The following is a 21,910-nucleotide window of genomic DNA, read 5'->3' as shown; positions in this document are numbered from 1 at the left end:
CAGGCAGCGCCTGCGCCTTTCGAGCTGCCCCTGGAAGAGGGTCTTCGGGGCCGCAGGGCAGTAGGGAGTCAACGCTCTTGGAGGATGACCTGCGCCAGCCGTCAGGGAGCACCTAGGGGCCGATGGGTGAAAGGACAGACCGACAGAGGGACAGACGATGTTTGAGCAGCCGTGCCCACAGTGGGGCCATCGGTGGGCCGTGTGTGTCAAGGCAGGGGCTGTGTCGGCTCAGAGACCTGAAGCAGGGCCCTCCGCCAGAGTCCTCGGGGTCCCCGTGGGCTCTACCCTCCGTGTCCTGTCCTGTCCCTGCACGAGGGCTGTGGTCTCGAGCCCAGTCTGGGCCCCTCACACTCGGCCTCAGCCTCTGTCGAGTAGGACCTGGTCTCCAGGGCTGGGCCGGGTCTGTGGCCATCCAGGGTCCCTGCCTGGGAGGCCCTGGGGGGCCCCAGGCTCACGCCTTCAGCCCCAGTGTCCGCTGGCCCAGCAGCTGATGCTTGCGGAAACGAGGGCCTCAGTCCCCAGGGAGAAGGGGACTTCCTACCGCAGGTTGAGACGGGGCTCAGCCTACAGCTGACCTGCCTGTCCCCCGAGTCCTGCAGGACAAGGCTGGCACCCGCATTTCAGAGGGGGAGACGGGGGCCTGGAGGTGGAGTGGCTTTTCCAGGCACTTGTGGGGGTCAAGTGGGGCTGGGACCGCCCTGCTGCCTGCCCTCGGGGTGGCTCCCTGACTTGGCCATCCCCCTCCATCTCCCCGGTGCATGGGCGCACCGGTGGGCGCAGGGGCCAGGGAGGCCTCTGGTTTCCTCGTTAGCAGAGCCGGGGCTTCCCAGAACAGCTTCACTTGTTTCCCACGCCTGGGGCGGGCGGGAGGGGCCAGCTCCCCAGCCCACGCTGCCCATCACCCCTCGGAGCACAGGGCTGTCCTGGCAGCCCCTGGGGGCTGACCTCCGGCCCCGGGGCGGCTGGTGTAGACAGACGTCAGAGCAAGGCCATGGGGGCCCATCACAGGCGCCCGGCGTTCAAGGCCAGAAGCAGCCCCAGCGCCCGTGTGGATGCTGCCACCGGCAGGGCCGCGGCACACGCGGCTGCACACGATCTGTGCACACGCGCCCATCCTGACTTGGCACACGTGGGTCTGTGCCTGCCCTGAGGGGGTCATTGGGGCTGCGGTGGGAGGTGCGTCCCGGGGGGCCGGCCGAGGCGGGGCTGGAGCCGGGCCTGGGTGGGCTGGACCATGCGGGCGGCCCCCAGCAGCTGTCCTTCTGCCCAGCAGCTGCCTCTGTTCTTCCCACTCCCAGAAACGCTCATTTTCCACGGCAGCTTTCCCAGGGCCGGGGCCAGGCTGTGGGCAGGGTTGAGCTCGGGCCTGGCTGTAGTGCCTTCCAGCAGCTGTCCCCCTATCCCCCCGTCCTGGTGCATGATGGGGGGACCCTGGGTACTGCTCTGACCCCAGGGCTGGGGCCTGCCCCGTGCCCCACCCTCATTTGACAGGCAGGAAACAGACTGAGAGCGGTTAGGGGGCTCACCAAGGCTGCACAGGCAAGACCCCTAACCCCCGACTCGAAGCCGGTGTGTGAGTGACCGGGGCGCCGGGCCCCTGAGCCCGTGCTGTCAGCCTGGACACCAAGGGCCGCCTCCGCCCTGGGGCAGGGCATAGGCACGGCGCCCATGGTACAGCTGGCGTCTGACAAAGAGTCTGTGTTCTTTCTGCCTCCCCCTGGCCTCCCTGGTTCCAGGAAGCTGCTCTGTTCTGGGGAACCCTGAGGTGGGACCAGGGCAGCAGGCCCTGGTGGGTCTCTGCGCCCCGCAGGCCGTTGAGGCCGGGAAGGGCCGCCCAGGTGTGCGTCTCACTCCCCAGAAGCCCCACTGGGCAGCAGAGCAGGAGGCGGCGGCACCCTGGGCGCTGTCCTCCCTGGCCGTGTGATTTGGGGTCCGCTCCGAGCCTCCGTCGCTGTGCTGACGAGGAAGGTGCCGTGGGGCCGAGGCTAGGGTGTAGAGGCGCCCTGTGACTGTGGAGTGAGCTGCACACGTGGCTGTGCTGTGCCCTGCTTTCCTTTTCCCTAAAGATCCCCACGCGGGCCCTCTCAGGCCAAGGGCACCGGGGACAGATGCAGGAGCCTGTGGGCCTGCCCTGTCCTGGGGGTCCCCTGGTGGGGGTGGGGAGTGAAGAGGCCCTTGAGGGGCTTCAGAGCACTGTGAGGTCAGCCTGCGCGGGTCGGTCATCTGAGCGCCAAGCCTTGGCAGGAGCGTGTCTTGCTGCCGCAGTGGGCGCCCTCCAGGGTTGTGAACCCGAGCGACGCGGTGGGAAGACGGTGGGCGGAGTTGGGCCTGGAGGGCAGCACACGGCCATGCTCAGGCTGGCGGCCCCGTGTCCTCGGAGGGCCCGCGGCGGGTGTGGGCCCTCCGAGGCCTCACATCCGTGAGGAGGGGTGGCTCCTCCCCACGCACCTGACTTGCGCCCGCCCTGTGACCTCGGCAGGACCATGATGATGGGGGCGTGGACACCGGCTCCCTGGTGGGGCTGCAGGAAGCCCCTGCACTGACCCACAAGCGGAGATCTTGGCTGGCCGCCCGGTTCCGGATCACAGCGCACTGGCTGCTGGTGGCCGCTGGGCGGACTCTGGCCGTAGTGCTCCTCGCGCTGGCAGGTACCCACTGGGCAGGGAGCTGGGACCCCACCGCTGGCGGTCACACCGGCAGGGGTCTCGGCAGCCAAGCTCCCCACTGAGCAGCGCGACGGCGGTCAGGCTGCCCAGGCCGGGCGTGACCCTGTGCGCCTCTGCCTGGCCCGCAGGCATCGCCCACCCGTCAGCCTTCTCCAGCGTCTACTTCCTGCTGTTCCTGGCCGTCTGCACCTGGTGGGCCTGCCACTTTCCCATCAGCCCCCTGGGCTTCAGTGCACTCTGCGTCACGGTGGGCTGCTTCGGCGCCGGCCATCTCCTCTGCCTCTACTGCTACCAGACGCCCCTCGCCCAGTCCATGCTCCCGCCTGCCAGCATCTGGGCCAGGTGAGGGCTCGCCCACGGGGCCCCGGCCCTGCCCGCCTCGCACCCGTGAACTTCCTCGTCGCGGTCAGTAACGCGCCTTCTGTGGGCAGGGTGTTCGGGCTCAAGGACTTCGTGCCCCCCCCCAACTGCTCCAGCCCCAACGCGCTGGTCCTCAACACCAGCCATGACTGGCCCGTGTACGTGAGCCCCGGCATCCTGCTGCTGCTCTGCTACACCGTGACCTCGCTCCTGAAGCTGCAAGCGCGCCGGCCCGCGGACCGGGTCAGTGCCCAGGCCAGCGCCCCGCGTCCCCGCACCCCTCAGGCCGGGGCGGGGGGCTGAGCTCTCCCCTCCGGCCTCCACAGGGGAAGGAGGCGGCCGGGGGCGACATGGAGCTGGAGGTGGAGCTGACCGAAGTGGAGCAGCGGCCCCAGGGCCAGGCCGGGGCTCCAGCCACCAGGGAGGAGGAGGCCACGCAGGTGAGGGGTCCGGACCGAGCGGCGGGGCTGGCGCCCCCACGCCTCCAGGCTCGGCTCACGGGCCCTGGCTTGTCTGCAGCACACGATGCCTGTGCCGCCGGACCCTGAGGACAACTGCATCGTGCACGACCTCACGGGCCACAGCCCTGTCCAGCAGCGGCCCCGTGAGTATGATGCGGCCACACGGGTGCTGCCCCCTGGTGGCCTCGCCCGGTCAGCCTGTCCAGCGGCTGCCCAGGGCGGGCGCCGTATCTGTGATGCTCATGGAACCCGAGACCCTGCGGGGGTCTCCAGGCTCCCACCCGCTCCCCACCTGCCTCCCAGTCCCCCGAGACCTTGACTGCTCTGCCTTGGGCTGCCTCTGCGGCCCTGGGAGCTGTGAAGACAGTGTCCCCAGGGCAGGGCTCTGGGGTGCTCTTTCCTTTTCCTTTTTGTTTTTGTGCTAAGCTTCAATTTCCATTTTACAAAACAGAGGCTCAAGCCGCTGGCCTCGGGGGCTGGCATCTGGGGACGTGGGTGCTCACGGAGCTGGAAGGGAATCAGGGCAATCTCCTCCACCCCATCCCTTCAGAGTCTCGGAAGCCAAGGCCTGGAGAGGGGCGAGGACTGGCCAGGGTCCCACAGCACATCGGGAACAGGGTCGGACGGGAGCCCGGGCCCTTTGCCCGTGTGTTCCTCCCCCAATGCCCCGTGAGCCTGTGCCAGGTGTGGCCCCCCTCCACCTGGGCTGTGGCTCCAGCGTGCTGTCTGCATTTTCGGGCCACTCGGGTGTAGGCAAGGGGCTCGGGCCTACTGACGTTGGAGTTTCCCCAGTAGGGGTCTCGCCTCTCTGGTGACCCCTGCCCTCACCCCTTAGCGCGCCCCAGGCTGACTGGGCCTAAGGAGACGTCTCCGTTGCACGGCCTGGGCCACCTCATCATGGACCAGAGCTACGTATGTGCCCTCATCGCCATGATGGTAAGGGCGCTGGCCTGGGCCACCCCTCGGGCTGGGGCTTCCTGCGGGCCCCCTCGCCACAGATGGTGTCCTGGTGCCTTGTCACCAGAAGCGGTTGGGACTGTGACCTGCTAGGCCAGGAGCAGCCCCGGCCAGCCCCCAGCCGCGTGTGTGAGTGTGCGCATACGTGCGGTGGGGGTGTGGGTGTGCCTGGGCAGCTCTCCGGGCCAGCGGGGCAGGTTGGCCTTCCTGTCGGAGCACACACACCCCCGGCCCCGGGGGTCCACCACCTCATCAGCCTGGGGGAATGGGGTGTGGGTGCCGGGCGGGTGTCCTGCGCAGCCCCACCCACACCCTGGCCGTCCAGGTGTGGAGCATCACCTACCACAGCTGGCTGACCTTCGTGCTGCTGCTCTGGGCCTGTCTCATCTGGACCGTGCGTAGCCGCCACCAGATGGCCATGCTCTGCTCGCCTTTCATATTGCTCTACGGGCTGGCGCTCTGCAGCCTGCGCTACGTGTGGGCCATGGACCTGCGGCCCGAGCTGCCCACTGCCCTGGGCCCCGTCAGCCTGCGCCAGCTGGGACTGGAGCACACCCGCTACCCCTGCCTGGACCTGGGCGCCATGGTGAGCCTCTTCCCGCCCTCTGCGTGCCAGTGATGACGCCATGCTGCCTGTTCAGCTTCTAGTGCCGTGGGCGCTCTGGAGGCCGGAGCCCATGTCTGGTGGTCACCGGGGTCACCCAGCCGGCCCGGAGTAGTTGCTTGAAGAGCGTTTGTTGAGTGAATGAGTGATGATCTCGTGTTCCTGGGGGTGCCACCCCATCTGCCTGACACGGGCTCTGTGAGCGTCGCACGCGGCCCCTGGGTCTCAGCGGGCGTCTGTGTCTTTGCCATGCCCCCTTCTGGGACAGGCCATTGCACCTGGACGGCCGTGCTGCTGCCGGTCACGTGTTGGGGGCCCGTGAGTTAGTTATATCTCACTGTGCAAGCCCAGGAGCCTGCAAGTGTGCAAACACCTGTGACCCCGCGTTCACCTGCGGGTCTGTGTGCAGACGAGGTGGCGTGTGAGTGCAGGGGCTGCTGTGTGGGAGCGTGTGCATCTGTGCGTGAACTCGTGCGCGCGTACGAGAGGCTGAGCTTCTGCCTGCAGGGAGGCTGGCGCGCGGGGGCCGGGCAGGCCGCCTTCCTGCTGCGGTCTCACCCCGGCTCCCGGCTCCACCGGCCGGGCCCCACTCAGTGCCGCCGCCCCTGCCCCCCAGCTGCTGTGCACCCTCACCTTCTGGCTTCTGCTGCGCCAGTTTGTGAAGGAGAAGCTGCTGAAGAGGGCGCGGGACCCCGTGGCGCTGATGGAGGTCACTGTGGCCGCCGCAGGTGAGCGGGCCGGGCGGTGGGGGGAGGGGGGAAGGGGGGCGCGGCCCCTCCGCCACCCGCCCGGTCCTGAAGCTGCGCCCCGCTCGCCCCCCCCTCCGCCTGGCCCGCAGAGCCCACCCAGACGCGGACGCTGCTGCGGAGCCTGGGGGAGCTGGTCAGGGGCGTGTACGCCAAGTACTGGGTCTACGTGTGCGGTGGCATGTTCATCGTGGTCAGTTTCGCCGGCCGCCTTGTCGTGTACAAGATTGTCTACATGCTGCTCTTCCTGCTCTGCCTCACCCTCTTCCAGGTACCGGGGGCGGGGTGCGGGCATGCAGGGGCGGAGTGGGGGGCGGGGCATGGGCGGGGCGCGGGTTGCAGGGGCGGAGTGGGGGCGGGGCATGGGCGGAGCGGGGACGGGGCGCGGGCGTGACATGGGGGCGGGGCATGGGCGGGGCGCGGGCGTGCAGGGCCGCGCGGGCTGACCTCACCGCGCCTGGCCGCCGGCAGGTCTACTACAGCCTGTGGCGGAAGCTGCTCAAGGCGTTCTGGTGGCTGGTGGTGGCCTACACCATGCTGGTGCTGGTGGCCGTCTACACCTTCCAGTTCCAGGACTTCCCCGCCTACTGGCGCAACCTGACCGGCCTCACGGATGAGCAGTGAGTGTTGGGCGCGGGGGGGGGGGGGGCGGCTGCCGCGCTGGTGGCACTGACAGCTCCTCCCACGCAGGCTGGGGGACCTGGGCCTGGAGCAGTTCAGCGTGTCCGAGCTCTTCTCTAGCATCCTGGTCCCGGGCTTCTTCCTGCTCGCCTGTATCCTGCAGCTGCACTACTTCCACAGGCCCTTTATGCAGCTCACCGACCCCGAGCACCGCCCCCCGCCCAGCGCCCGCACCCTGCGCTGGGCTCACAGGTGCGCCCGTCCTCCCTCCTGGGGCCTGGGGGTCTGCAGAGTGTCCCCTGAGCCCGCACAGGGGAAGGCCGGTCTCGGGCAGGAATGGAGTCTGTATGGTTAGGGCGGGAGACCCGGAACAGGGTTGAGCCCTCGGCCGCTGCCTGTAGATGCCGGGGCCTCAGGTACTGGATGTTTTCTCCAACCCGCGGGGTTCACGGCGTCAAGCCGGGCCCCACTCTCCCACCTAGTGGCTGCAGCACAGGGGTCCCAGCGCCGGGGTGGGATGGCAGGTGGGGCTTCTCTTGTCCCTGGGGAGGCGGGAATGGGAGGGGCTGCAGAGCACCCCAGGAATGTGGGAGGGAAGGACACTTCAGGGTCCTGTCCCAGGCAGGACACGGTGAGCGGGACCCCCCTGCTGCAGCAAGAGGAAGAGGAGGCGGCACCCAGAGACGAGGGGCTGGGCGTGGCCAGCCCCCACCAGGCCATACAGGTCCCGGAGGGTAAGCTCAAGGTGCCTGGAGCCCCGTCAGTACATGGGACGGGACGGCCCAGGCCACAGAGGCCCTGTCCGCCGCTCCTCACTGGCCCCCCAACCCCCCAGCCAGCAAGTGGGGCCTGGTGGCTGAGCGGCTCCTGGACCTGGCCGCCGGCTTCTCGGATGTCCTCACCCGCGCGCAACTGCTCACGCGGCGTCTGCTAGAGCTGCACGTCTTCAAGATGGTGGCCCTGTACACCGTGTGGGTGGCCCTGAATGAGGTGAGTGTGGGCACGCTCAGGCACTCTCGCTGAGCCGGTACCGGCACGTGGCTGCGGATCGTGGGCCCGTGGGGAGGGCGCAGCTCCGCCGCCACTGCCCGCCTGCCCACAGGTGTCGGTGCTGAACTTCCTGCTGGTCGTGCTGTGGGCCTTCGCCCTGCCCTACCCCCGCTTCCGGCCCATGGCCTCCTGCCTGGCCACCGTGTGGACCTGTATCATCATCGTGTGCAAGATGCTGTACCAGCTCAAGGTCGTCAGCCCCCACGAGTACGCCAGCAACTGCACCGAGGTACGGCCGCTGCTCCAGCTCGGGTGGAGGGACGGATGCGAGGGCCTGTCCCTGGGGCCTGCGCTTCCTGCGGAGGACCCACTCTCCAGGTCGAGACATCTGGGTTCAGAGATGTGTCCCGACCCGGCTGACTTCCTGACGGAAGTGCAGGTCCTGGTGTGAGGGGCACAGAGGCCTGATGTCCACTGGAGAGAAGTGCGGGGCTGCTCAGGGAAGCCCACCCACAGATTTCTCTTCACTCTCCCAGCCCCTGCTGGTGGCTTCCCTGTCCCCAAACACCATCCATGTTCCCTTCCCCACTGAGGTGGGTTGGAGGCTGACAGTGCCCCATGTCCCTGGTTGGGGACAGCTGTGCTCCGGCGCAGACCCATCGGAGCTGTGGCTGCAGCGGGGGTGTCGCGTGGGGCTGGCGGTCCCTGGGGTCAGCGTCCGGTTCCTGGTGGGCAGCAGGTGCTGACGCCGCCCCTCCCCCAGCCCTTTCCCAACAGCACGAACCTGCAGAAGACGGAGATCCACGAGTCCTTGCTGTACCGCGGACCCATCGACCCCGCCAACTGGTTCGGGGTGCGGAAGGGCTTCCCGAACCTGGGCTACATCCGAGTGAGTGCGGGGCAGGTGGGCCAGGTGGGTGGTGGAGCCAGGGGCTGGGCGGGGCCTGACTGGCCACGCCCCCCAGAGCCACCTGCAGATCCTGCTGCTGCTGGTGTTCGAGGCCGTGGTGTACCGCTGCCAGGACTACCACCGCCGCCGGCGCCAGCTGGCCCCGCTGCCGGCCCAGGCCGTCTGCGCCGATGGTACCCGCCAGCAGCTGGACCGCGACCTGCCCAGCTGCCTCAAGTACTTCGCCAACTTTTTCTTCTACAAGTTCGGGCTAGAGGTGAGGCGGGCGTCGACCCTCGCCCCGCCCTGGGCAGGCCTGAGCCACTGGGGGTCGTTGCCACCCCCCGTGGGGTCTTCTGCAACGGGCAGGCCCAGCGCGGGGGGAGGGGGGACCACCGAGGGCGTCAGGTCCTCCAGCTAAGTTGGCCTTGCTTGGAGAGGGGCCTGCGGAGTGAGGGCAGGGGGCTGGGGCCCCGGCTGGGGAGGGGCTCCGTCTCGACTCCGCCATGGTGCCCCTACCTTGGTTCCCCCCACCGTCGAGACGTGTCCAGCCTCTCCGTCCCTCCAGGAGGGTGGCCTGGGCCGTCGTGAGCCTGGGCCGTTGCCCCCCACCCTGGGCACAAGCACTACCTACCGCCCGAGGCTGCCCAGAGGCAGAGCCAGGAGGGCTCCTCCCCCGGCTCACTGCGTCCCCATCCTGGTCACCTTGTCCCGCTGTGCCACCCCCAGATCTGCTTCCTGATGGCCGTGAACGTGATCGGACAGCGCATGAACTTCATGGTCATCCTGCATGGCTGCTGGCTGGTGGCCGTCCTCACCCGCCGGCGCCGTGAGGCCATCGCCCGCCTCTGGCCCAGCTACTGCCTCTTCCTGGCACTCTTCCTGCTCTACCAGTACCTGCTGTGCCTGGGCATCCCCCCTGCCCTGTGCATCGGTGAGCAGGGTGGCCTGCGGGCTGGGGTGGGCATGGGGTGAGTTGGGCGTGCGTGGCTGCACCCAACCTGGGCATCCCAGCCCCTGGAGTGGCCTCAGCCCCCTCCTCCCCGTGCATGGACTCTGTGGGCTGCAGTCGTGCTGGCTCCCTCGCTGGTCTCTCCTCATCCTCTGCTTTCTTTTTGCCCAACGTTCTATTTTGAAAACTTTCAAACAACCGGAGAGGTTGGGAGAATAGTCCAAGGAGCAGCTGTACGCTCTTCCCAGGCAAATGGGAGTCAGTCTGGGCTCCACGCTCAGTACAGCCACCCTGGACCCTCTGTGTTCAGGACGGTGGCCACGCACGGCCATCCACCCCCGGTCTGATACGCCATCCATACTCAGCGGCCTCGTCCTCAGGGCCACGTCCCTGGTAGCTGTTGGCTTCGACCAGGAGCTGACGGGAGTGCTTGGCCGTCCTCTTCTCCCATCGCCTTTGGTCAAGACTGTCCCAGCCTCTGTCTCTTGTGACCTTGCCAGTGTCAGGCCAGGGGCCTCACAGAAAGCCCTGAACTTGGTTCTGTGGGTTGTGCCCCAGAGCGTAGACACCGGGGAATGCTTGGGCAGGAACGGTCCATGACGGGGAGTCAAGTGGCCATCGGGGCGTTGGGGGCCCCCAGCCCACCCCGTCAGGGGACCAGCACTCTGCCCCGCGCGTCCACGTCTGCTGACTCTCATGCTGGCAGGACTTCACAAAATGGACGTTTTTGATTTCTGTTATTCCTGGTACGTTTGTTACTTGGCTTCTCTGCGAGGAGCTTTGATTTCTCTCCCTTCCTGCTCTGTTTCCTGTTGTCTTGTCAGCGGGTGCAGGGTTCTGTCTGAACGCTTTGTAATCCATCCTGTGTTCCCGTTCACGTTCAGAGCGTCTCAGAGGTGCCCGTGGAGCCCTGCAGGCAGGCCCTTTGACGTCCTCGTCAGTGTTTTTGGAAGTCAGGCCCCTGCCCTGGGAAAGGCCCCTTTTGGGTTACGGTCTCTGAGTTCTGGCTGAAGGGTAGCAGAAGCAGAGCAGAGTTCCTAAACGTTCTCCACCCAGTTTCCCCGACGTGAACGTCAGCCTCTGAAGCGACCCAGCACAGCACCCAAAGTTAAGAACCAAAATGGGGGCCAGGCCACCAACCATGGCCGGAGCCACTGTCCCCAGGGGCCCCCACCGCTCTCTGTCCTCTGCCGGCTCCTTGGCCTCCTTTGTCTTTCATCTCCTTGAGACTGGGGGGAGCAGGAAGCGGTCGTTTGTAGCACACCCCTCACCCCAGCATCGATGGGCGTTTCTTCCTTAGACCAGGTTAAGCACTTTTGGCAAGAAAACCACAGTGCGTCACGCTGGGGCTGGTGTGTCTCATCGCGGGTGACACCCCCTTTTCGCCAGTCTCGCCGCTGCTCGTCGCTGTCGCATGTTCACTTGCGGGGCAGGCTTAGGACCCGGCAGGAGTCTTGTCTCCCTGTAAACTCTCGCCCGCTGGTTTCAGCGCGCTCGGTGGATCCGCCCGCAGGGGCTGTTTGGTTTCTCACAGTGATTTTCTGTCTCCTGTGGTGATCGATTGGCATCATCTGTAAAGAAGAGCTGTGTCCCTTCTCCCTACTGATCTATCCGGTTGTTTACTTTATCTGTAGAGAGAGACTCTGGGCCTGTATCCCCAGGCTTCTGCTGCACTCCTGTCGCTGGTGCTGTGTCCACACTGTACCCGCATTGGCCCTGGGATATGTCCTCAGTCTTGGGTCCGCCGGGTGCTGCTGCCTCAGGAGCCGCCCCTGCCTGCCCCCATCCCAGGAAGTCGCCCCCCACCCCCCGCCCTGGCGCCTGGTTCCTTACCCTGGAGGGTGGAATTCAGAAACCAAGACCTGGGCCCCGGGCGTGCGTGTTGCCATGCGGTGTCACTGCTCCTCCTCCGTCTTGGTGGATAGTGTCTGTCTTTTGTCAAGACGCCGTTTGCAAAGTTACTTAGGGCAGCTCCTTTCTTCCTGGCCCCTCCCAGGAGGCGCGTTATACACGCGCTGTCCAATTAGATCACCTGTCAGTCTGCGCTCCGTCCTGGGCTCCCTCAACCACGTAGTAGAATTCACTGTGTGGTGCTGACCAGCATGTAGAGCTGTGTCCGTCCCCAGGTCCCTGCCTCCCTCCCATCCCCAGCGCCCACCCTGGTCTCCATTCCTATGGTTTGCCTTTGGATGGTGTAACCTAGGAGTCTGGTTTATCTCATGAGATGTAGTTAAGGTGCATTGGGCTGTGGCCTGGATGACGCTTTGCTCACTCACGTTCCTTGCTGGGCAGTTTTCCACGGGTTGGGTGCACCAGAGCTGGCTTGACCTTTCCCCCCTCGGATGGCACTGGGCCGTTTCCAGGTCTGGGATGTCGGGGATAAGCTCCTGCGGACGTTCGTTCGTTGGGTGGTGCACAGGTGTTTGTGTGGCCGTGGTTTTCAGTTCTCTGGGATGACCACCCAGGGTGGTCCCGCCCCTTCACCTCCACGCCAGCACTTGGCATCCACATGGTTTTATTTTAGCCGTTCTGACAGGTGCACAATGAAGCCTCATTCGGGTCCACGCCGACTGTGGCCCACACGTGAGGCTGTGCCCCGCCCACCACGTGAGGCCGTGCCCCGCCCACCTGCCCATGCACCCCTCCCCAGCCACTGGCGCCCACGTCCGTGAGACCTGGGCTCGCTGGTCCTGTGTGCTCTGGAGGCTCCGGGTGGGAGTGGGTGTCCAAGCGACTCCCGGGGACGCTGGGGACGGGTTGGGGTGGTGGGTGACGTGCACCCTCTTCCCACAGACTACCCGTGGCGCTGGAGCCGCGCTATCCCCATGAACTCTGCCCTGATCAGGTGGCTGTACCTGCCGGACTTCTTCAGTGCCCCCAACGCCACCAACCTCATCAGTGAGTCCCCTGGGGCCCCTCGTGCACACACGGCACTGCTGGCCATGCAGGAAGCTGTGCGGGTTCCCGCGGGATAGGGGGCAGGCAGGCGCTGACCCTCCTGTGCGGCCAGCGAGGGCTGAACCGTCCAGGCCTTGTGGCCAGTCCAGTCCTACAGTTCCCCGCAGGGGCGTGTTCCGTGTGCCTGGTCCCACGGGTCCACCTCACATGTGCGCTTCCTGCCACACGGTGTGGGCGCAGGTGTGCACACAGGTATGGATGTGGGGGAGGACACGGGTGTGCAGACTGATGCCACGTGGTGTGCAGTCAGGCTCACGTTGGCCTCACTTCCTGACAGTCGTGTGGTGCATGTAGACCCCCACGTGTACATATGCAGAACATGCACACAGGCAATGTGTTCCCCGACATCCGTGTGCGCATCCACGCTGTGTGTAGATGCCGGTGTAAACACGCATGCATGCTTCCGCCCAGGGCCTGGGGGATGAGGGCAGTGCCGGGCAGGAAGTGCCCTGCACCCCGTCGTGGGCCAGGCCTCTGTGCAGCCAGCGCTCCCCGGGGCGCAGCGCGGCGCGGCAGTGGCCTCCTGTGTGCCCACAGATGACGTCCTCCTGCTGCTCTGCGCCTCCCAGCAGTGGCAGGTGTTCTTGGCCGAGCGCACGGAGGAGTGGCAGCACGTGGCAGGCATTAACACTGATGACCTGGAGCCGCTGCAGGGGGAGCCCAACCCCGTGCCCAACTTCATCCACTGCAGGTGGGCGTCGCAGAGGCCGCACGGCTCCCGGGGCCGACAGACGCGCCTGGGCTCGAGCGGGACCGAGCCAGGACGCGCGCTGCCAGGGGTGTCTCTGCGGCCGGGACGAGTGGCGGATGCTGACCCCGCAGCAGAGGGGCCGCCCGGGAGTTCCCCTGGTCCTGGGCTGCGGCAGAGGCAGCGGTGACCAGGGCCCAGAGTGACGCTTTTCCCGGCAGGTCCTACCTCGACATGCTGAAGGTGGCCGTCTTCCGCTACCTCTTCTGGCTGGTGCTGGTGGTGGTGTTTGTCACGGGGGCCACACGCGTCAGCATCTTCGGGCTGGGCTACCTGCTGGCCTGCTTCTACCTGCTGCTGTTTGGCACCAGCCTGCAGCAGAAGGACACGCGCACCCGCCTCGTGCTATGGGACTGCCTCATTCTCTACAACGTCACCGTCATCGTCTCCAAGAACATGCTCTCGGTGAGCCCGGCCCCCAGCCCCCAGCCCCCGCCCAGGGGCGCCCAGGCTGACCCTCCTCCCGCCTTCAGCTCCTGTCCTGCGTCTTCGTGGAGCAGATGCAGAGCAGCTTCTGCTGGGTCATCCAGCTCTTCAGCCTCGTGTGCACGGTCAAAGGCTACTACAACCGTGAGTGGGCGAGGCAGGCGGCCGGGGCCCCAAGGCGCGTGGGGACGTACGCGGCTTCCAGGACCCTGACCTGGTTGGCGTCCATCCGCAGCTAAGGAGATGCTGGGCCGCGACCAGGACTGCCTGCTGCCTGTGGAGGAGGCGGGCGTCCTGTGGGACAGCGTCTGCTTCCTATTCCTGCTGCTGCAGCGCCGCGTCTTCCTCAGCTATTACTTCCTGCACGTCCGGGCCGAGCTCCGCGCCACTGCCCTGCAGGCCTCCAGGTGGGCCCCCCGCCGCACCCCGGGCCGTCCCTCCATGACGTGACCCGCCCCCTAGAGGGAGAACCAAGGAGACAGACCCGCTAGGACCTTCTCAGTACCCCGGTGGTGTGTGGCCTCGGCCCCGGCTCTGCCACCAGCTGGCGCTTTGGGCCGGTCGTGGCCACCGCGCTGGCCTGAGGGCACATCCCTGCACTTTGGCTGATGGGCCAGCGGCTCTCCCACCCCCCCCATCTTCTACCCCTGGAGGCTGCGGGAGGGTCTCTCTCTCACAGAAGCAGCATGCAACAAGGCGGTGTTGAGCTCTGTGGGCTGGGTCTCTGCTGCTGTGAGTGAGCAGGGCCTGGGACACCAGGCTGAGCCGGAGCTAATGCCCCACCCCCGTTGCTGCCCCACAGGGGCTTTGGCCTCTACAACGCTGCCAACCTCAAGACCATCGAGCTCCACCGCAGGGCGGAGGAGAAGTCGCTGGCCCAGCTGAAGAGACAGTAGGTGCCGTGTGGGTGGGGCCACGGGCTCTCTGGCCCCGCCCTACCCTGCGCTGAGCCACCTCCCGCCCTGCAGGATGGAGCGCATCCAGGCCAAGCAGGAGAAGCACAGGCACAGCCGGGCCAGGCGCGGCCACCCACAGGGCTCCCTGGACCCCAGCCAGGAGTCAGGTGAGTGTGTCCACGCCTGGTGGAGCCTGCCTGCATCTGTGCCGTGTGGCATCCCACGGGGCTTCCAGCCCAACCACCCTGTGCTGCTTGGTCACTCTCTGTCCCCATGGGCCACGTGGGCCGGCCCGTGACTGTCCGTCCGCACTTGTGGTCTGTCCTGCGCCCCACACGGCACCACACGTGGCCTGCCCCTTCGCTGCCCTGGGGGCTCCCCGCTGACTCACGCTCGCCCCGCCCCTCCACAGGGCCCGGCAGTGCAAGGGGCTCCTCGCCACGGCCACAGTGGTGGCGATCCTGGCTGGACCACGCCACAGGTACTGCCCCCATCTGGCCTGCCCTGGCTGCCCTCTCAGAGCTGCTGTGCGCCAGGCAGGCCTCCCACACCCTGGCCGCCGTCTCCGCCGGGACGGAGGGGGCGCGCCCTGCGCTGACCTGGCCAGCACCCCCAGGAGCCCCGTGCGTGGGCTCTCAGGTTCCCTGCTGAGCCCTGCTGTCGTCGGGCCACGTCCCCGACAACGCTCTGTTGTCTCCTTCCTGACACGCGGGCTCGGAAGGCTGGATCCCCGCTGCCGGTCGGCACTGCCCCTGCTTTTCTCGCCCTGCCCTCACGCGTTTCTCTCGCCCAGTCTGGTCCCGTGCCACTGCTCCCGCCCGTGCCCCGTACACGTGCCACAGTCCCCTGGCGTGCCGCTCACCACCTCCTGCCCCCGTGGCCATCGCTGGGGGGAGGGTGGCATGCAGGCCTTAGTCCAGGGTCGTAGGCTGTTGAGGGAGTCCAGCATGGCTAGGCTGTTCCCAGACCCACCCTGAACCGAGGAGACAGACCTGAGGGTCCGGGGGAGGAGGAGGGAGGTGCGGAGCCCAGCCACGGGGGCGGCCGGCTCTCAGTGACCCCTGCTCGCAGTCATCCAGTCCGGGGACTACTTCCTGTTCGAGTCGGACAGCGAGGAGGAGGAGGAGGTGCAGCCCGAGGACGCCCAGCAGTCAGCACAGAGCGCCTTCCAAGTGAGCATGCGGGCTGGCGGGGCCGCTGTGGCCTGCAGACGGGCTCAGCGTATGTTGGACACACATTCTCCTGTCCGTCTTCGGGCCCTTGGCTCTCAGCACGGGGCCTGGCGCTGACAAGCAGGACATGCTGGGTGGGTGGCATGCACCGCCCAGTCCTCCCCCCACAGCTCCGTGGCCCGTTTCCTGCCCAGGCGCAGGGAGCTGACGGCCCCCAGCTGGGCCTCCTGGCCCCAGGCTCCTCGGCTAACGGGATCAGGTCAGGGGAGGCCACGTGCTAACCCGGGGCCCTGGCCTGCAGATGGCGTACCAGGCGTGGGTGACCAATGCCCAGACGGTGCTGCACCAGCAGCGGCAGGAGCAGGCAGGGCCGCTGCCCACGGGTGAGTCCAGCGGCTGGCGGGTTGCAGGGAGGTGGGGCTGCAAGGCGCTGACCAGCACCCCTGTGCCCAGGCGGTGACCCCAGCCAGGAGGCAGAGCTGGCAGAGGGCTTGGAGGATGAGGTAGCCGGTGAGTTGGCCCGAGGGCTAGGGGCTGGGGCGCTGCGGGGCTCCCACTAGCCGTCCCTCCAGCACCGCATGCCTCGCCCTCGCCGCAGGCCGCAGCCACGTGATGCAGCGAGTGCTGAGCACCGTGCAGTTCCTGTGGGTGCTGGGCCAGGCGCTCGTGGACGAGCTGACGCGCTGGCTGCACGACTTCACGCGGCACCACCGCGCCATGAGTGACGTGCTGCGTGCTGAGCGCTACCTGCTCACGCAGGAGCTGCTCCGGGTGAGTGGGCCGCCCCGCCCCGCCTCCTGCACTCCACACCACGCCCACTGCGGGCACCCCCACGCCTTCTCGCCCACCGCGGCTGCCCTGAGCCCCTCGCTGCCCTGCAGGGCGGAGAGGTGCGCCGGGACGTGCTGGACCAGCTGTATGCCAGCGAAGCTGAGATGATCCGTGATGCACTGAGCACCCCGTCCAGGTAGGAGCGGGACCCACCCCGCCCGGCCTGTCTTTGGCCCAGAGTGAGGTCCAGCCCCGGCACCTGAGCTGCTGCACAGGGCCAGGCAGCCGGCTGGGCCCTCATCCACCGAGACCCCGAAGCCCTCCAGGGCCGCCCCAGAGCCTGAGGGGCACACAGGCCCCCTTGTGACCCGCCCGTCTTGCAGCGGGCTGGGGGCGGAGGAGCCACAGAGCAGCATGACCGAGGACATCAGCAGCCCTCTGAGCACCAGCTGTAACACCCAGAGCAGCGGCGAGGAGATGGTCACCGAGCCCAGGGCTTCCCTGCACGGCTCCCGGGAGCTTCCCACCAGCGGCCCCGCCAGAATGCGCACAGCCAGCGAGCTGCTCCTGGACAGGTGCGCGGGGAGGGGTGTACGGTGGGAGGACTGGTGGCCCCAGGCCCGCCTGGTGGCCCCAGAGGCTCTGAGCCTGGTCCCCCGGCAGGTGCCTGCACATCCCGGAGCTGGAGGAGGCCGAGCGATTCGCGGCGGGACAGGGCCGCGTGCTGCGGCTGCTGGAGGCCGTGTACCAGTGTGTGGCCGCCCATTCGGAGCTGCTCTGCTACTTCGTCATCATCCTCAACCACATGGTCACCGCCTCGGCCGCCTCCCTGATGCTGCCCGTGCTGGTCTTCCTGTGGGCCATGCTGTCCATCCCACGGCCCAGCAAGCGCTTCTGGATGACGGCCATCATCTTCACCGAGGTGGGCATCGCGGCTGGCAGTGGGGGTGGGGGTCGGGGGCTGGCGCCCCGCTGACTCCTCTCGCCTGCAGGTCACGGTGGTCGCCAAGTACCTGTTCCAGTTCGGCTTCTTCCCCTGGAACAGCTACGCCGTGCTGCGGCGCTATGAAAACAAGCCCTACTTCCCGCCACGCATCCTGGGCCTGGAGAAGAGCAACAGCTACATCCAGTACGACCTGCCGCAGCTCATGGTGCTCTTCTTCCACCGTGCCCAGCTGCTGGTGAGCGCACGCGCCGCGCAGGGCTGCTGCCTCCCGTGCACACACACATGGGCACACAGGGCCGCTGCCTCTCGCACACACACATATGCGGGCACACAGCACACACGGCTGCCGCCTCTCGCGCACAACACGTGCGGGCACACAGCACACACGGCCGCGCACACGCCCAGCCACCTTGCTCCGAGGCAGGCCGGATGCCGTGAGGCCCAGTGTGGGCCTGGCCACCTCGCCCGCGCCATGTGCTGCCCAGTGCTGCCACGCCGGCCTCCTCACCAGCCCTGCACATCCCTCCACAGTGCTATGGCCTCTGGGATCACGACGAGGACCCTGTCCCGAAGGAGCGTGACAGGGGTGGTGGGAAGGACAAGGCGGCTGAGGAGGAGCCGGCCCTGCTGGGACCCCAGGGGGAGCCAGGGGTGGCCAGGGCCCCCACTGAGGACGACATCCCAGTGGAAGCAAAGGACAGGTCCCCAGAGCCCCGTGACGAGAGGCGCGTCAGCCTGCGTCTCAGGAAGAGAAGGAAGGAGAGCACAGGACCCAGAGGACGGGAAGCCACTGGTACGAGGGCCCGGCCACGTGCAGCCATCGCGGCCCACCTGGTGGAGCCACTGCCCAGCAGCGTCCCTGATGGCCACTGCTGGTGACCCTCAGTGGGGGGAGGGGGTCCCTGCACTCAGTCCGGTCTGTGAGGGAGGGGCAATAGCAGCCCCTGTGGGGTCTGAGCCGGGCCCAGCCCGTACCATGGGCTCCGTCAGCAGCGGCTGCTCCCCCCCCCCCCCCCCCAGAAAGCGAGGACGACAAGGAGGTGGGAGCAGAGGCGGTGGCTGCAGAGAGCGAGGAGAGGCAGAGCCGCCACTGCACAAGAGTGAGGGCCCTGGGGCTCCGGCTGCAGAGCTTCTGCCTGTCCCTGTGAGTGACCCGGCCCGGAGCGCCCAGGCCAGGGTGGGTGGGAGGAGTGGGGCCTGGACTGAGGCCACTCGCCTGCAGGGCCCGGAGCGTGTACTGGCCTGTAAGGCGCTTCTTCCACGACATTCTGCACACTAAGTACCGCGCGGCCACCGACGTCTACGCTCTCATGTTCCTGGCCGACGTCGTCGACTTCGTCATCATCATGTTCGGATTCTGGGCCTTTGGGGTGAGTTGGGTCTCAGGGCCCCCACGAGCATAGCCCCACATCTGCGGCCACGCCCCTGACCTCTGCTCTCCTGGCCACAGAAGCACTCGGCGGCCACAGCCATCACGTCCTCCCTGTCAGACGACCAGGTGCCGGAGGCCTTCTTGGTCATGCTGCTGATCCAGTTCGGCACCATGGTCGTCGACCGCGCCCTCTACCTGCGCAAGACCGTGCTGGGCAAGCTGGCCTTCCAGGTGGTCCTGGTGCTGGCCGTGCACCTGTGGATGTTCTTCATCCTGCCCGCCGTCACCGAGCGGTAGGTGCCGGGGCTCCCCGCTGTCAGCGAGCGGTAGGTGCCGGGGCGGGGACCGTGGAGCTCCGGCCTCACAACAGGCACCTGCCCCGGCTCCTGTCCCATCCAGCATGTTCAGCCAGAACGCGGTGGCCCAGCTGTGGTACTTCGTCAAGTGCATCTACTTCGCCCTGTCCGCCTACCAGATCCGCTGCGGCTACCCCACCCGCATCCTCGGCAACTTCCTCACCAAGAAGTACAACCACCTGAACCTCTTCCTCTTCCAGGGGTGAGCGTGGCCGGCCTGGGCACCTGCGGCAGGGCTGCCCTCCCCACCGGCCCTCCTGACGGTGCCCCGGTGTCCGGCAGGTTCCGGCTGGTACCATTCCTGGTGGAGCTGCGGGCTGTGATGGACTGGGTATGGACGGACACCACGCTGTCCCTGTCCAACTGGATGTGCGTGGAGGACATCTATGCCAACATCTTCATCATCAAGTGTAGCCGAGAGATGGAAAAGGTGCCCGGGCCCTGGGGTGGGGGTAGCAGGGGACTCCCCACTGGGGTCCCTCCTGGGGTTCACAGCCCAGGAAACATGAGTCCCGAGAGCATCATCCTAAAAACTTCCTGGAGGCCAGAAGGGGCTTCTTCGAGGGGACAGTGAATGTGGCCGTGTTGGGGTGGCCAACCACAGAGAGGCCTGGCTTCTTGGGCCCTGGTCCACTAGCACGGGTCGTGGTGTGGGCACTAAAATGTTAATTGGGTTTTCGTGCTTTTTTTTTTTTTTTTTTAGCAGTTTTATTGATAAAATTCACACACCCCGTTTGGGGGTTTCTAGTCTCAGACTGAGGCGACCGTCAGCACAGTCGACTTAAGGTAGTGCCCGTCATCCGGGGAGAAGCCCCCCTCCCACTAGCAGTCAGTCCCCAGCCCCGGCCCCTGTTCGTCTTCTACACGGATGTGCCTGTGCCTGTGGTGCCGTTTACATGGAGTCACGGGACGCGTGGCCTTCCGCGACTGACTTCACGCTTCTCTCAGCGTGACGTGGCCTAGGACACCTTTTGGGTGCCCTAAAAAACGCCCCCATGGCCATTCACGTCCAGAACTGTGGCCACAGGCCCCCTTTTCTCCCGGGTGCACACCCAGGAGTGGAACTGCCGCGTGGGTGTTGCCTGGCGGGGGCACCATCCTACCTGCCCACGTGTTACTGTGTGATCTCGCCGGTCCTGGTAAGGGTGAGGCGGTGTCTCACTGCAGTTCTGCTTGCATTTCCTGGTGACTGATAACGTCGAGCATCTTTTCCTGTGCTTGTCGGTCACTCGTGTGTCACCTTTGGGGAGACGTCCGCTCACATGTCTTGCCGGCTTTTTCTTGGGTGGTTTCTATTGCTGTGAGAGTTCTTTGTGTATCCCGAACACTAGATGCTTCTCAGAGAGGTTTGCCCCGAAGGCTTTTCCCGTTTTAGGTCTTAGGTTCCAGTTCACTTTTGCCGAGGGTTTAAGGGCCCAGCGTGACTCTTCAGCACGTGGGTGTCCAGCCGCCCCTCTGCAGAGTCGCAGAGGAAAGGTCTGTTTCTGGCTCTGGGCTCTACTCCCCGGTCCCCACTGTCTTCACTGCCATGGCTTCAGTTTCAGTGCTCAGTCAAGGCGGAGCCTGAGACCACGGCGCCCGCCGCCACAGAGCAGGGAGGCAGGCTGCTCGGCACGGCGCAGAGCCGCACTGGGTGACCTGTACTGCCCCACGCCCCCCACCCCCAGAAATACCCCCAGCCCAAGGGGCAGAAGAAGAAGAAGGTCGTCAAGTACGGCATGGGCGGCCTCATCATCCTGTTCCTCGTGGCCATCATCTGGTTCCCGCTGCTCTTCATGTCCCTCGTGCGGTCCGTGGTCGGCGTCGTCAACCAGCCCACTGACGTCACCGTCACCCTCAAGCTGGGTGGCTACGAGGTGAGCGGCCCCTGCCCGGGAGACGAGCTCGCCCTCCTGTGGCTGCTGGTGGCCTGGGGCGGGGGCTCCCGTAGCGCCACGTCACCGTGTCTCCACCGCCAGCCCCTGTTCACCATGAGCGCCCAGCAGCCGTCCATCGTGCCCTTCACGCACCAGGCCTACGAGGAGCTGTCCAAGCAGTTTGACCCCCACCCGGTGAGTGCCCCCAAACGCAAACGCCGGGATGGGAGGGGGCCTGGCTGCGCCCCGCTGAGGTGCCGCCCTCTGCGCAGCTGGCCATGCAGTTCATCAGCCAGTACAGCCCCGAGGACATCGTCACGGCGCAGATCGAGGGGAGCTCCGGGGCCCTTTGGCGCATCAGCCCACCAAGCCGGGCGCAGATGAAACGGGAACTGTACAACGGCACTGCCGACATCACTCTGCGCTTCACCTGGAACTTCCAGAGGTGCGTCCCGGGACAGGAGCGGCCGGGCTGGCGGGGGGCGGGGCACGCCCGTGGGGGTCACACCTCGTGCTGTCGTAGGGACCTGGCCAAGGGCGGCACGGTGGAGTACACCAACGAGAAGCACACCCTGGGCCTGGCCCCCAACAGCACCGCCCGGAGGCAGCTGGCCAGCCTGCTGGAGGGCACCTCAGACCAGTCCGTGTGAGTGGGGCCTGGGGGCCGGGGGGGCTGCACGAGGGCTGGGCTGGGCCTGACCTGCCGGCCTCCTCCCGCAGGGTCATCCCCCACCTCTTCCCCAAGTACATCCGTGCCCCCAACGGGCCTGAAGCCAACCCCGTGAAGCAGCTGCAGCCCAGTGAGTGGGGCGGGGGTGCCAGGGCGGGGGTGCCGGCCGTGGCCTCGGCCCCGGACGGGGCGGTGGCCTGACGCCTCCTGGTTCCGACCCAGACGAGGAGGCCGACTACCTGGGCGTGCGCATCCAGCTGCGCAGGGAGCGCGTGGGCTCGGGGGCGGCTGGCTTCCTCGAGTGGTGGGTCATCGAGCTGCAGGACTGCCAGGCTGACTGCAACCTGTTGCCCATGGTCATCTTCAGCGACAAGGTCAGCCCGCCCAGCCTGGGCTTCCTGGCCGGCTACGGGTGAGTGCGGCGGGGCCGGGGTGCGGGCTTGGGGTACGGGCCAGGCCGTAGCCCCGACGCTCACTCGCCGCCCACCTGCAG

The 21,910-nt window shown here is 67.0% G+C and overlaps 1 protein-coding gene across 1 annotated transcript in view; it reads left to right on the top strand.

Annotated features, from left to right (window-relative positions):
• Positions 1-21,910, top strand: part of PIEZO1 (piezo type mechanosensitive ion channel component 1 (Er blood group)) — a gene marked incomplete at its 5' end in the record, with an annotated part of 29,018 nt that overhangs the window by 6,728 nt on the left and 380 nt on the right. The window contains 45 exons of the mRNA XM_082677844.1: positions 2,480-2,648; positions 2,795-3,008; positions 3,098-3,269; positions 3,353-3,466; positions 3,546-3,630; positions 4,323-4,423; positions 4,770-5,030; positions 5,665-5,776; positions 5,887-6,065; positions 6,266-6,414; positions 6,485-6,667; positions 7,037-7,149; positions 7,251-7,405; positions 7,518-7,694; positions 8,169-8,294; positions 8,371-8,571; positions 9,024-9,228; positions 12,040-12,144; positions 12,742-12,895; positions 13,114-13,357; positions 13,426-13,522; positions 13,614-13,785; positions 14,181-14,270; positions 14,347-14,441; positions 14,687-14,755; positions 15,346-15,446; positions 15,748-15,829; positions 15,900-15,956; positions 16,045-16,217; positions 16,328-16,413; positions 16,601-16,792; positions 16,881-17,139; positions 17,210-17,398; positions 17,695-17,956; positions 18,184-18,307; positions 18,386-18,533; positions 18,614-18,828; positions 18,935-19,093; positions 19,174-19,321; positions 20,559-20,747; positions 20,850-20,942; positions 21,020-21,192; positions 21,271-21,393; positions 21,468-21,547; positions 21,640-21,829. Of these exons, the coding sequence (XP_082533970.1) occupies positions 2,480-2,648; positions 2,795-3,008; positions 3,098-3,269; positions 3,353-3,466; positions 3,546-3,630; positions 4,323-4,423; positions 4,770-5,030; positions 5,665-5,776; positions 5,887-6,065; positions 6,266-6,414; positions 6,485-6,667; positions 7,037-7,149; positions 7,251-7,405; positions 7,518-7,694; positions 8,169-8,294; positions 8,371-8,571; positions 9,024-9,228; positions 12,040-12,144; positions 12,742-12,895; positions 13,114-13,357; positions 13,426-13,522; positions 13,614-13,785; positions 14,181-14,270; positions 14,347-14,441; positions 14,687-14,755; positions 15,346-15,446; positions 15,748-15,829; positions 15,900-15,956; positions 16,045-16,217; positions 16,328-16,413; positions 16,601-16,792; positions 16,881-17,139; positions 17,210-17,398; positions 17,695-17,956; positions 18,184-18,307; positions 18,386-18,533; positions 18,614-18,828; positions 18,935-19,093; positions 19,174-19,321; positions 20,559-20,747; positions 20,850-20,942; positions 21,020-21,192; positions 21,271-21,393; positions 21,468-21,547; positions 21,640-21,829 (6,785 nt within the window). The remainder of the gene's footprint in view (positions 1-2,479; positions 2,649-2,794; positions 3,009-3,097; positions 3,270-3,352; positions 3,467-3,545; positions 3,631-4,322; positions 4,424-4,769; positions 5,031-5,664; positions 5,777-5,886; positions 6,066-6,265; positions 6,415-6,484; positions 6,668-7,036; positions 7,150-7,250; positions 7,406-7,517; positions 7,695-8,168; positions 8,295-8,370; positions 8,572-9,023; positions 9,229-12,039; positions 12,145-12,741; positions 12,896-13,113; positions 13,358-13,425; positions 13,523-13,613; positions 13,786-14,180; positions 14,271-14,346; positions 14,442-14,686; positions 14,756-15,345; positions 15,447-15,747; positions 15,830-15,899; positions 15,957-16,044; positions 16,218-16,327; positions 16,414-16,600; positions 16,793-16,880; positions 17,140-17,209; positions 17,399-17,694; positions 17,957-18,183; positions 18,308-18,385; positions 18,534-18,613; positions 18,829-18,934; positions 19,094-19,173; positions 19,322-20,558; positions 20,748-20,849; positions 20,943-21,019; positions 21,193-21,270; positions 21,394-21,467; positions 21,548-21,639; positions 21,830-21,910) is intronic.

Source organism: Grampus griseus, assembly GCF_964374135.1.
Source record: "Grampus griseus genome assembly, chromosome: 19".
Classification (NCBI taxonomy): Eukaryota; Metazoa; Chordata; class Mammalia; order Artiodactyla; family Delphinidae; genus Grampus; species Grampus griseus.
The sequence above is the reverse complement of the archived record's forward strand: the minus strand, read 5'-3'. Positions and strand labels throughout refer to the sequence as shown.